The sequence below is a fragment of the Monodelphis domestica genome, chromosome 4, assembly GCF_027887165.1.
Source record: "Monodelphis domestica isolate mMonDom1 chromosome 4, mMonDom1.pri, whole genome shotgun sequence".
Taxonomy (NCBI): domain Eukaryota; kingdom Metazoa; phylum Chordata; class Mammalia; order Didelphimorphia; family Didelphidae; genus Monodelphis; species Monodelphis domestica.
Genome location: NC_077230.1, coordinates 386,098,993 through 386,111,590, shown reverse-complemented (window position 1 = coordinate 386,111,590; position 12,598 = coordinate 386,098,993). Strand labels below are relative to the sequence as shown.

The following is a 12,598-nucleotide window of genomic DNA, read 5'->3' as shown; positions in this document are numbered from 1 at the left end:
AAATGTGACCTCAGACACTTATCCTGGGCAAGTCACTTAACTCTGCCTCAGTTTCCTCATCTGTCAAGTGATCTGAGAAGGAAATGGCCAACCACTCCGGGATCTTTGCCAAGAAAACCCCAAATGGGATTACAAAATGTTGGAAGTGGCTGAACCACATTAAAAAAAAAAAAGTTAGGTACCTACTATATGCCAGGCACTGTACTAAGGGCTAAGGATAAAAGGGCAAAAGACAGTTCTTGCCCTCAAGGAGTTTACAATCTAATATCTTCAGGTGATTAACCAGCTGGATGACATTAGTGGTCATTGAGTCTAATCTCAAAATTTTACAAATGAAAAAACTGAAGCTCAGGGAATTTAGTTGCCCAAGGCAATAAATAATGCAAAACTCAGTCCATTCTCTTTCACTGCCCCAGGTTTCCTCTGCTAGAAATGGGCTCACCATACTCTCAGCCTCAACTTTAAAGAAAGGACTAGATTTGATTTTTTAAATTAAATTAAAAAAAATTTTTTTTTATTTGATACTGAGCACCTGTGCTTTCCTTTTTTTTTCTTTAAAAATCAAAATCCATTCATCTATCATCAGGCTGTGTTGTATAGTGAAAAGTCAGATCCTAATTCTGATGCTTATTACCTATATGATCTTGGGCAAGTCCCTAACTTTTCTGGGTCTCAGTTTGTCCATCTGTAAAATGAGAGGATTGGACTCTCAGGCAGTTTGGTGGTCTAATGGCTAGAGCAACATGTTTGGAATCAGGAAGACTTCAGATCCAGTCCCAGACACTTATAAACTGTGTGACCTTAGGCAAGTCCCTTCATTTTGTTTGCCTCAGTTTCCTCATCTGTCAAATGAGCTGGGGAAGGAAATGGCAAACTACTGTAGTATCTCTGCCAAGAAAATTCCTAATGGGGTCACAAAGAGTCAGACAGGACTGAACAATAAGTCAAGAGGACTGGACACAAGAGCTGAGGCTATTGGACCTTCCAGGGTCCAATACACATAGATCTAGGTCTAGGAAGCAGAAGATCCAAAACAGAGTGATAGAAAGAGGGGTTAGTTGCCTTAGCTTTGGGAAATTCTGCAAATCTTTATTTTCTCCAGCTGTAAAATGGGAATCATGTTTCTCCTATTGAGGGGATAGGACAGAGTCATGAAGATGAAGATGCCCTTTACAATGTAAACTTGTTGCATAAATTTTTCTGTCACTTTGCTCTTTCCTCTTTGCGGGACGACCATCCTGCCAACTAAGCAAGATTCTGTCCTTCTCTTCTCTTTCCCTTGGTGATCTCATTGGTCTCATGAATTAAATAATTCTCCCTAGACAAAAAATTCCAAAATCTAGCTAGCTAGCTAGCTAACTCAAATCTTTCTCCTGAATTCTCATCATCTCTCAACAAATGCCTGCTGGGCTGGACATTTTGGGGTTTTTTCAAACTCAGGACACCCATCCCAGAACTCATCATCCTTCTCCCCAAGCACATCTTTCCTACAAAATTCCCCCCCCTCCCTTTTTTTTGGTAGAGAAATAGTTGTCCCAGTCACCATCACGATCTTGAAGATATCCTGAAGTTTTTCTCCTTCAATTTCATATTGAAGTCTTGTCCATTTTACTTCCAAAACATCTCTTGAATTGGTCTCCTCTCTCTAATTACAGTTATTTCCTGTTATGTCTATCTGTTTCCCAATCTCTTCCTCCTTCCAACTGGCCAAATAGATACTCTTAAAGCACAAATCTCCCTTACTCAAAAACGTTTAATGGATCTCTATCACCTCTGGGAACTTTTCTGGACCAGATCCCTGGATCTCTATCGCCTTTGGGATCTTTTCTGGACCAGATCTCTGGATCTCTTTTGCCTCTGGCATCTTTTCTGGACCAGAGCTCTGGATCTTTTCTGGATCAGATAACTGGATCTCTATCGCCTCTGGGATCTTTTCTGGACAAGATCTCTGGATCTCTATAACTTCTGGGATCTTTTCTGGACCAGATCTCTGGGTCTTTTCAGGATCAGGTCACTGGATCTCAAGCATCTCTGGTATCTTTTGTGGACCAGATTCCTGGATCGCCATCACCTCTGGGATCTTTTCTGGACCAGATTTTTTCTAGACCAGATCCCTGGATCTCTATCACCTCTGGGATCTTTTCTGGACCAGAGCTCTGGATCTTTTCTGGATCAGATCGTTGGGTCTCTATGGCCTCTGGGATCTTTTCTGGACCAGATCTCTGGATCTTTTGAGGATCAGATCACTGGATCTCGATCATCTCTGGTATCTTTTCTGGGCCAGATTTCTGGATCTCCATCACCTCTGGGGTCTTTTCTGGACCAGATCTCTGGATCTTTTCAGGACCAGATCTCTGGATCTCTTTTGCTTCTAGGATCTTTTTGGGACCAGAGCTATGAAGAAGGGAGTTCCTGGTGAAGAGGGCTCACCTTGACAAATCTATAGCTTTTAAAGAGGACCAGCCCAGGGGAGCCCGGGAGCCTACTTTGTGCTTAGCACAGTGCCTGGCACATAGAAAGAGCTTAATTAATGTTGATTGATCGAGACCTCAGGCACGTCCCCTTTTGCCTCGTAAAGCCAGTCCTGGGAGCCTACAAGAGTTAAAATAAAGGAGCTTCAGCCAATGGCTGAGTCGTGGGGTGGTCCTACGCGAGAGGGGCTACCCTCCACCTCTAGTCTTGGACCCTTTTCCGGTTTATTAGACTCCACTTCCAGCCCGGAGTCTTCCAGTAGCCATTGCTCTTCCTCGCCCTCTGGGTGATGGCTCTGACCCGGACTCATTTCCAGGGCAGGTATTGGCTCTGTCCCCTCCCAGGAAGCTGCTGACAGCCGGCCCCTCCCTTCCTCCCTCCCCGCCTTTCCCTGAGGATCTCTGCCTAGCCTGCTAAGGTGCAAAGGGTTGCGCTGGGAGTCCGAGGACACAAGTTCAAGTTCTGCCTCTGGTGAGTTCATTAGTTGTATATAATCTTGGTCAGTTATTAATTCTGCTGGGCTCTGCTGTTCTCTTTGTGCGCTCCCACCGCTGTCCCCTGTCCAGTGCAAGAATGCCCCAACGAGAAGCTGCCAGTGCCACTCCCATGTAGACCTCTTGGTTAGTCGCGAGACCTTGGGCAAGTCACCTGACCCCGCGCCTTGGGGCTTCAGTTCTGTCTTCTGTAATGGAGGGCCTCTGAGGCCCTTTCTAGTTCTAGATCCATCTGGACACCAGTTCTGGAATCCGTTGTCATAGCAATATCCTACCATGGACAAAGTGCATTGCAAATAAATATGACCTCCTTGTCTTAACAGTACTTCAAGCTCGCTCTGGGGCTTTTTCCTTTATCTCTAAAATGGAAGGAGTGGGTTGGAGTTGGCCTAGGTGGCTCCTGAGGTTCCAACCAATAATCAATCAGTAAGCAATAAACATTTATTAAGCACCTGCTGTGTACCAGGCACTTCCAGCTCTCCATCTATGATCTTATGATTTGGGGGTGCAGAGGGAAATCCCTCCCCTATCTTTCCCTCTAACATGCAAATAACCAGACCTGTATGAGGAATATACAGAATAGAGGGAAGGTAACCTGGGGGGGGGGGGGGGACAGCATTAACAGCTGGTGGGGCTGGAAAAGGCCTCTTATAGAAGGTGGGATTTGAGTAAAATCTTGTAAAAACACCCTTCCTAGCTGTGTGACTCTGGGCCCCACTTGACCCCATTTGTCCTGCACATGCCTTTCTGGCTTAGAATTGTTACTAAGACAAAGGAAGGGAAAGAAGGAAGAGAGGAAAGGAGGGAGGGAAGAAAGGAAGGAATGGAGGGAGGGAGGAAGGAAGGAAGGGAGGGAGGGAGGGAGGGAAGAAGGAAGGAAGGAAGAAAGGAAAAAAAGAAAAAGAAAGAAAGAGAGAGAGAAAGAAGGAGGGAGGAAGGAAGGAAGGAAGAAAGAAAAAGAAAGAAAGAAAGAAAGAAAGAAAGAAAGAAAGAAAGAAAGAAAGAAAGAGAAAGGGAGGAAGGAAGGGAGGGAGGGAAGAAGGAAGGAAGGAAGAAAGAAAAAAAGAAAAAGAAAGAAAGAGAGAGAGAAAGGAGGGAGGAAGGAAGGAAGGAAGAAAGGAAGAAAGAAAAAGAAAGAAAGAAAGAGGGAGGGAGGAAGAAAGAGAAAGGGAGGAAGGAAGGAAGGGAGGGAGGGAGGGAGGGAAGAAGGAAGGAAGAAAGAAAGAGAAAGGAAGGAAGGGAGGAAGAAAGAAAGAAAGAAAGAAAGGAGGGAGGGGGAAGGTATGAAGGATGGAGGGAGGGAGGGTGGGAAGGAAGGAAGGAAGAGAGGGAGGAAGGAGGAAAGAAGAAAGGGAGGGAGGAAAGAAGAGAGGGAAGGACGGAGGAAGGAATGGAGGGAGGAAGGAAGGGTGAGAAGGAAGGAAGGAAGGATGGATGGATGGATGGATGGATGGATTTAGGTTTAGGGTTCAGCCAGACCAAGAGGAGCTAGGAGATGTAGCCTCCTTGTATTTGAGGAACCCCAGGTTGACCAGGGTCTGAGCTTAGGAAAGCTTGGGAGGGTAAGATGAAGCTTTAAATGCCAAATGGAATACTTCACAAGCATTTTATTAAGTACAAATTCTGTTCTATGTAGTCTCTCCCTTCTAGGGTGCTTCTTGTCCTCTGTGGGGGGAAAGACCCTCTGGGTAAGCCAGGCATTGGGCTTCTTCCTTGGAAATTTTGAGGTAACCAGTTCTTCTGATAATATAATATGTAAGCTTTTTTCTCTGTATAGACCAAACCCTGGCTGCTAAGCCTCAAAGAATCATTTCTGCTACCTCCATCAGCCTTCTAACTTTGTTCCACTGTCCTTTGATTTTTTTTAGATTGTGGGGGGCTTGAGGTGAACCCCCGGCTTCAGGAAGGCCACCTTGTGCAAGGATGCAAGTCTCTGAAACTTAGCTTAAAAATAAAAAGAGAAATTTATTACCTTAGAAGGCACTGTTGAATACGGCCAGGAGGGCAGCAGAGGGGGAAGGGAGCCTCCTAGAGGGAGCAGCATGATGGGAGGCTGTTCCCAGATAGCATCAGTTCTGGGGTCTTTAGACTCTTTACAACAGTGAAGATGTGACTCTGGTGGTGTGCACTGAGGCGTGGGCAGGGGGAGGTTTGCCTGAAGACACAGGGGTGGCCCTCCTCGTTTAGAAGACAGACGGATGTCTGAGATACAACTTGATGGTATCAGGGAGGTGTGTCTGTCCATCTCAAATCTAAAGGCCCATCCCAGGAGGAAAATCCTTTCAGGCTCTTATCAGAGTTATCAGATGTTTTGGGGTCACAAGGATAGAGGGGAGCAAAGGAATTTCCCTGCTTATAGTTTGCCTGAAACACTTCTATAGTTTTGGGGTACAATGCCCATGCCAATAGGGCAGCTAGGTGGCACAGTAGATAGAACACCAGGCCCAGAGACTGGAGGTCCTGGGTTCAAATGTGGCCCCAGTTATTTCCTAGCTGTGTACCCTGGGCAAGTGACTTAACCTTGCCCTTCTCTCTGAGTTATTACTAATGCAGAAAATAAGTTTAAAAAAAAAAGATTATGAAACCTCAGCCTTGCTGTGATTCAGAGAAAAACCCACTTCATGACCCTAAAATTTTGTTTGTATGGAGACTGGATTAGTGGAAGCAGGGCAGGGATTCAGTCTGGGCCCTTCCTTCCTTGTCAGGCCTCTTACAGCTTATTCCCTTCCACCCTGCCATTCAGGTACCCCCTTCTCCATCCCAGCCATTTCCTCCCGGTGTCCCCCAGGCCTGGAACTCCGGCCCTCAAGCTCTGCATCCTCCAGTCCCTGGCGGCTTCCTGTAGTCTTAAAAAAACAGCTCCTGCCCTGGGGGAGCCCCAGACCCAGGTGGGACCCAACATCCTGACAGACAAATTGGAAATAATCGAGGGAAGGTGCTAGCTATAAGGAGGCCTGGGGAAAGCTTCCTATAGAAGGTGGAATTTTAGCTGAGGCTTGAAAGGAGTCTGAGATGAGGTGGGAGAGTTCCAGGTATTTAGAACAACTCCTGAAAACGGTCTGGAGATGGAGGTTCCTTTTTTCCCTCCAATTACATGTAAAAACCAATTTTTAATGTTCATTTTAAAAAAATGTGAGTTCCAAATTCTCTCCTTCCTTCCCACCTTTCTTTCCTCCCTGGGATGGTAAGCAATTTGATAGGGATTTTACATGTGAAACCACTTTCCATATTAGTCAGGTTATAGAAAAGATCTCAAATGGAAAAAAAAAAGAAGAAAGAACATGAGATAGATGATGTTCCAGTCTGCATTCAGACTCTTTCTCAGAGGAAAGATGGCATTTTTTTCATCACAAGTCTCTGGGATTGGCTTGCATCTGTGTATTGCTGAGAATATGACTTATAATAATAGGTTATTCATAAAAAAAATGCTGTTACTGTGTGCTGTGTTCTGGTCCTGCTTCCCTTCAAGTCTGAGATGGTCGTTCTTTTTTAGAGGAATAGCAAAAAGAGACTCAAGTGGCCCTGGATCTTTCATTGGAAGTCATGTGTGGGATGACTGGAAAGTTAGGAGGAAGGGGATCAGGTCGGAAAGGGTTTTACAAGCTAAATGGAGGATTTTATATTAGATCCTGGAAAGGATCAGAAACTGGGGCAGCTAGGTGACTCAGTGGAGTGAGAGCCAGGTCTGGAGACAGAAGCAGTCTTGGACACTTGTGACCCTGGACAAGTCACCTAACCCCCATTGCCTAGCCCACTACACAATTCTGATTTTAAGATAGAAGGTAAGAGTTTTTAGAAAAAGAAAGGATTGGGAACCCTAGGAACTGATTGAAATGGAAGATGGGGGAGATGATGTGATCAGACCTGCTTTTTAAGGGAAATTATTATTTCAATTTTGGACATATTAAATTAGGTCTTAGTCTCCTTTTATCTTATTGGAGGCATCAGGTGAGGGAATTTTAAGTCAAGTTTTTGGTGTAATTTCTATGGTGGATCTTAGTGTCATTAGCCACTCCTGCTCACTTAAAGAAAGTTCCTTCCTTCCTTCCTTCCTTCCTTCCTTCCTTCCTTCCTTCCTTCCTTCCTTCCTTCCTTCCTTCCTTCCTTCCTTCCTTCCTTCCTTCCTTCCTTCCTTCCTTCCTTCCTTCCTTCCTTCCTTCCTTCCTTCCTTCCTTCCTTCCTTCCTTCCTTCCTTCCTTCCTTCCTCCCTTCCTTCCTCCCTTCCTTCCCTTCCTCCCTTCCTTCCCTTCCTTCCCTCCCTTAAAAACCTGCCCTTTTCTCCTGAGGAGCTAGGAGTGGTTGTGGGAAAGTCTTTGTTATTCTAAAGTTCCCTAGACCAGGTGATCTATATTCTTTTTCTTTTTCCTCCCTTCCCCCACCCTGGTGACTCTTCAGCTTTCTCCTTCCCCCTCTCCTGGGAGGTGCCTTTCTCCCAAAGCTGGACACCCAAGGGTGTAGGGAATACTCCTAATCTAGAGCTTCCTCTAATCAGCCTCATTAGATTCTTTTCTCCCAGGTCCTGGAGGTTTGAGCTGCTGATCCAAAAGAGAAATCTCACATCTAGTGAAAATCTGGAAAGAGGTAAATTCTTTTGAATGTTTTTTTGTTGGTTTTTAAAGCAGGATTCCATTCCCTGAAGCCCCAGAGAAGTTTGGGGGTGGGAAACCTGTCATCCCTTTCTGTTATTCTCAAGGACTATATCCCTGATGGCTAGGTAGAAGGAAGAGGAAACTCTTTACTTCTCTCATCTCTGGAGTACACAGGTTGAAACTGACGAGGTATATCAGGGCCAGTTGGGGCATCTATTTCACAGGTACTACCAGCAACCCCTGTTAATTCTAGTGCCTTCTCTCTTAATTATTTTCTATTTACTATTATATCCTATTCTTATATTATGGAAATGTTTTAAATTTATATTATGTCATGTTCTTGTATAAATATTTTAAATTTATTACATGTTTTAATAGATCCTAATTTTATATTATATAAATATTTTAAATTCATGTTGTATATTTTATATTCTATCCTATTTTTATATTACATGTTTTAAATTCATGTTAAATGTTTTATATTCTATTCTATTTATATATTATATATTTTAAATTCATGTTATATATTTTTATATTCTAGCCTCTTTGTTACATGTTTTAAATTCATGTTATATATTTTTATATTCTATCCTATTTTTATTTTACATATATTTTAAATTTATTTTGATATTGTATTGTTTTATATTTTTATTTTTTGTTTATATTACATTGTTATAGTTTGTTTTATAGATGCAATATTTGATTCTTGCCCTTTAGATTGTGAGATCCTTGAGGCTAAGTAGGGACTGTTTTAGCTTCTTTTTTTGTTCCTAGTACTTAGTAGTACCTGGAACATAGTAGGAGCTTAATAAATGTTTATTGATTTTGTTAGTCTGGGAAAAACAGAACTACTAAAGTAGTCAGAAAAACCAAGTCTTTAATTAGGAAAGAGATATAATGTTCAATATTCGGCTGCTAAAGAGTCAAATGCCTAAAAACCACCCAGAGCCAAAGACTTTGGCACTCTGTTGACAGTATCTCTGAGAATCACTGTGCTAGATGATTCTCCGAAGAACAATAGAATTTGGGGACTCATGCCATTTGGGCAATTTAGGACTGGGAAGTATGATTGACATTACCATGGTTACAAGGAAATGAGAGGTCCCCACTACACTGACTGGATACTAACTTGCTTGGGAAGGAGGCTGGGGTATCAGGGAGTGGCCTACTTTACATGGATACTAAAAGGATGGTCCCTGCACTTGTGTTGGTCTTCTTGGCAAGGATCTCTGATTCTATGGGGGGAAACTTCCTAGACTAAAAGGGTACTTAACATTTGCTTAGGTCTGCTAGCCCCACCCAAGCTGGGATTCTCAAGTACTTTAAGGTATATTGTTCAGTTGGAAACTGGGGAGTCTGAGACTTCCCTCGGGGTGAATTCTCTGGGGAACTGGGGCAAACTTGGGGTCTCCAGATTTTTAAAAGAACCCTTACCTTCTGTTTTAGAATCAATACAATAGGGGGCAGCTGGGTAGCTCAGTGGATTGAGAGCCAGGCCTAGAGATGGGAGGTCCTGGGTTCAAATTTGGCCTCAGACACTTCTCAGCTGTGTGACCCTGGGCAAGTCGCTTGACCCCCATTGCCTAGCCCTTACCACTCTTCTGCCTTGGAGCCAAAGATAGAAGGTAAGGGTTTAAAAAAAAAAAGAAAAAGAATCAGTACAATATATTGTTTCCTAGGCAGAAGAATGATGAGGTCTAAGCCTTGGAGTTAAGTGACTTGCCCAGGGCTATATATCTAGTAAATGAGGCAGGATTTGAATTCTTTTCAGTTTTACTAACAAGGTTTTTATTTTATTTATATATTTTTATATATTTATTTATTATTTTTATTTATATATTTATATATTATATATTATACATTTATATAATTTATATTATAATATAAAATATATTTATATATAATTTTATATATTGATATTGTATATTTATTTTATTTGAATATACATGTAGTATCATAGAATTTTTCACCACCAGCAGGAACCTCAGGGACCATTCAGACTGTCCTTGAAGATCTCCCTAGGCATCCCATTCTACTTTTAAATTCCTCACCACTCCCCCAATTGTTGGGAAGTCTTTCTTTTCCTTTTTCTTTAATCCTTACCTTCTATTTTAGAATAAATACTATGTATTGGGTCCAAGGTAGAAGAGCAGTTAGGGTTTGGTATTGGGAGTTAAGTGACTTGCCCAGGGTCACATCATCACTAGGAAGTATCTGAGGCCACATTTGAACCCAGAACCTTCCATCTCCAGGCCTGGCTCTCTGTTGGTCTTGTGAGTGCCTCCAGAGCTCTCAGCCTTGTAGCTATTGGGTTTGGAAGGCTGGGGCAGAGAAATGAGTGGATGAAATCTCCAGGTACCATATGCCCTTTCTATAACTCTTTTTTCAGCTTTGATTTTCTCCTCTACGGAGGTCCTGGGGGGTCATGAAGACTCAAACCCACCTGAGCAACAACACAATTATTCAGGAGGGAAACCCTACTGTGGGCATTTGGCCTTGCGGTCCTTTGTTCTATGGGAGAGCAAGATTGGCCTCTTATTTTGCTTGCTGCTGACTATTTGGGAGTTTTGAAGGGGGGGAGCAGTTTCTGGGGACACCTATAGCTCCCCCTCACCCCAGGGTGTATGTATTTGGGGGGGGGTGTTTCCTACCACAGTCCAAGTCTTGTGTGTCTCCAAAGAAAGAAGGGAAAGCTCTGTTGGTTGTTTTTAGTCTCATTTCATTCCTTTCCATCAAATATATCCTGTCTTGCTTTGAAACTGAACTGAACCAGAATCCACAATCTCACAGGGTTACTGGGTGCCTGAATCTTAGCCCTTCATTAGACAATATCATCCAGAGGGCTTCGTGTCCCCTGGCTGCCAGCCTTCACAACAATCCTGTAATGTAAAGTAGGGGCTGCTTTATCTCCATTTTACAGTTGGGGAAACTGAGGCAAGGATCTTTGTCCAGGGCCACATTTAGCCTGGGCTGGAACCTGGGTCTTCCTGACTCCAGGTCTAGGGCTCTGTCCCTTGTGCCCCATAAATATCATGCCCGGCTCTCTCTAGACCTGTCTTTTAATCGATTTATTTTTGTGATATATTTCAATATGAATAAGAAACATTTATGATATATTGACTTCGGGACCTGTTGTGAAATGATTTCACATAATACATTTCAAATTCATTTTGAGCTCTTAATTGTAATCCAACAATTACATGCAATGGTATTTCCATTCAAATGCACAAGATCATGGTCAGTTTCCATAGACCTGGTAAGCTCAAAGGAAACTCATACCTTAGTTTTCCGAAAATTTGTCATAGGGGCTGCTAGGTGGTGTGGCAGATCAAGAGCCGGGTCTGGAGATGGGAGGTCCTGGGTTCAAAATGTGGCCTCAGACATTTCCTAGTGGTGTGACCCTGGGCAAGGCTCTTAATCCCCCATTGTCTAGCTCAGGCTGCTATTCTTGGAACCAATGCACAGTACTGATTCTAAGAGAGATAGGAAGGGTTTTTAAAAAGAAAAAAGAAAAGAAAACTTGTCAGAGAATGCAAAAGAAGAATCCTGACAATGCCTTTCTCATATAGTTTGTTCTAGATCACCACTGAGGTCCCTGGAATTCTGAAAGTAGAATTTCTTGGTTTTAAAGAGACTTTATTAAAAAGGAGGCTAGGGGGCAGCTGGGTAACTCAGTGCATTGAGAGCCAGTCTTAGAGACAGGAGGTTCTGGGTTCAAATGTGGCCTCAGACACTTCCCAGCTGTGTGACCCTGGGCAAGTCACTTCACCCCCATGGCCTAGCCCTCACCACACTTCTGCCTTGGAAGGAATACATAGTACTGATTCTAAGACAGAAGGGAAGGGCTTAAAAAAGGAGGCTAGCCAGAAAAGAATAATAGAATTTCTTGTGGCTTTATTAAATTAAGAATCTAATTTAATTTAATTAGTTACTAATTAATTTAAATTATTTTATAGTCGGGGAGGTTAACGGGGTGAGCAGTGGGGCCAACTCAAGGAGAATTAGATAGCTTGTCAGCTCGGTACATTCTGCTAATACTTGTCTTTGTCTCATCAGCTTTCAAAGGCTTCTGGGAGTTTCTCTTCCCTTGATTTTTGAATGGAGGGAGAAGGTTGTTCCGTAGAGATTGGGGCAGAAACCCAGGATGGGCAAGCGAAGTCCTCTCCCAACTTAGCATTGCCTGAGAAGCCAGAAGTGCTGGTGACTGAAGCTGCTGCCTTCCAGGCTCCACTAGAAGAAGCCAAGCCCCTGGCCATGAACAGAGAGGAGGATTCTATCCGGGACCCGGACAGCGCCATCCCCAAGAGCCTCCAGCATCGCGGGGCCCAAGAGGAGAGCTTTCAGCGCAGGTTTAGAGGCTTCCGATACGAGGATGCGGCTGGGCCCCAGCAGCTGCTCCAGAGACTTCGAGAGCTCTCCCGAAGGTGGCTGGACCCAGATGTGCACACAAAGGAGCAGATGATAGAATTGCTCGTACAGGAACAGTTCCAGGCCGTCATGCCGGAGGAACTCCAAACCCTGGTCCAGAGACCGAAGACGGATGGCTGAAACACTGGCTATAAAAGCCCATGGAGCCTGACAAGAAATAATCCAATCCCTGCCGACGACACTCTTCTTGGACAGTTTAAGATTTATTTATTATTATTTTTTTAATTTCTGGATGCACCTTCACTTGGATTTCAGGCACCATATTAAAGTTTGGTTTTGAATGAGCCTGGTATTAGGGTGATTAAGTGGGTGCCTAGTGATTACTGTTTGGGAAAGGTGAAATAATATTGGGGGGTAGATTGGGAGGGGAGGCTAAAGATTAGGATTAGGGTTCTGGTACTTATGCCCACTCAGGGATGCCAGGGGGCAGTTTAGGTGGCATGGTGAAGAGGTGGCTAGGTCTAAAGTTTGAAAAAAACAACACCTTTTTGAGTTCAAATCCAGCCTTAGACACTGACCTTAGGCAAGTCACTTAATGTTAATGGGGGGTGGTGGGGGGGGGGAGACCAAGACTGGGACCAGAGTTCTGCAGGTAAGGAATGAGGAAAATAGTAA

General features: G+C 43.6%; 1 protein-coding gene across 2 annotated transcripts; it reads left to right on the top strand.

Moving 5' to 3' along the window:
• Nucleotides 1-2,615: 2,615 nt before the first annotated feature.
• On the top strand, nucleotides 2,616-12,267 carry LOC100026217 (SCAN domain-containing protein 1-like). Of its 2 annotated transcripts, XM_056825914.1 has the most exons (4): nucleotides 2,616-2,943; nucleotides 4,603-4,693; nucleotides 7,483-7,547; nucleotides 11,612-12,267. In XM_056825914.1, exon 4 carries the CDS (start codon nucleotides 11,654-11,656, stop codon nucleotides 12,101-12,103), a length of 450 nt encoding a protein of 149 aa, XP_056681892.1. In that variant the 5' UTR covers nucleotides 2,616-2,943; nucleotides 4,603-4,693; nucleotides 7,483-7,547; nucleotides 11,612-11,653; the 3' UTR covers nucleotides 12,104-12,267. The 2 variants fall into 2 exon arrangements, with proteins under 2 accessions (XP_056681892.1, XP_056681893.1); XM_056825915.1 differs by lacking the exon at nucleotides 4,603-4,693.
• The last annotated feature ends 331 nt before the right edge of the window (nucleotides 12,268-12,598 follow it).

Excerpts from the sequence above, each read along its gene's own strand:
- LOC100026217 (XM_056825915.1), top strand. The coding sequence starts at position 11,654 with ATGGAGGGAGAAGGTTGTTCCGTAGAGATTGGGGCAGAAACCCAGGAT.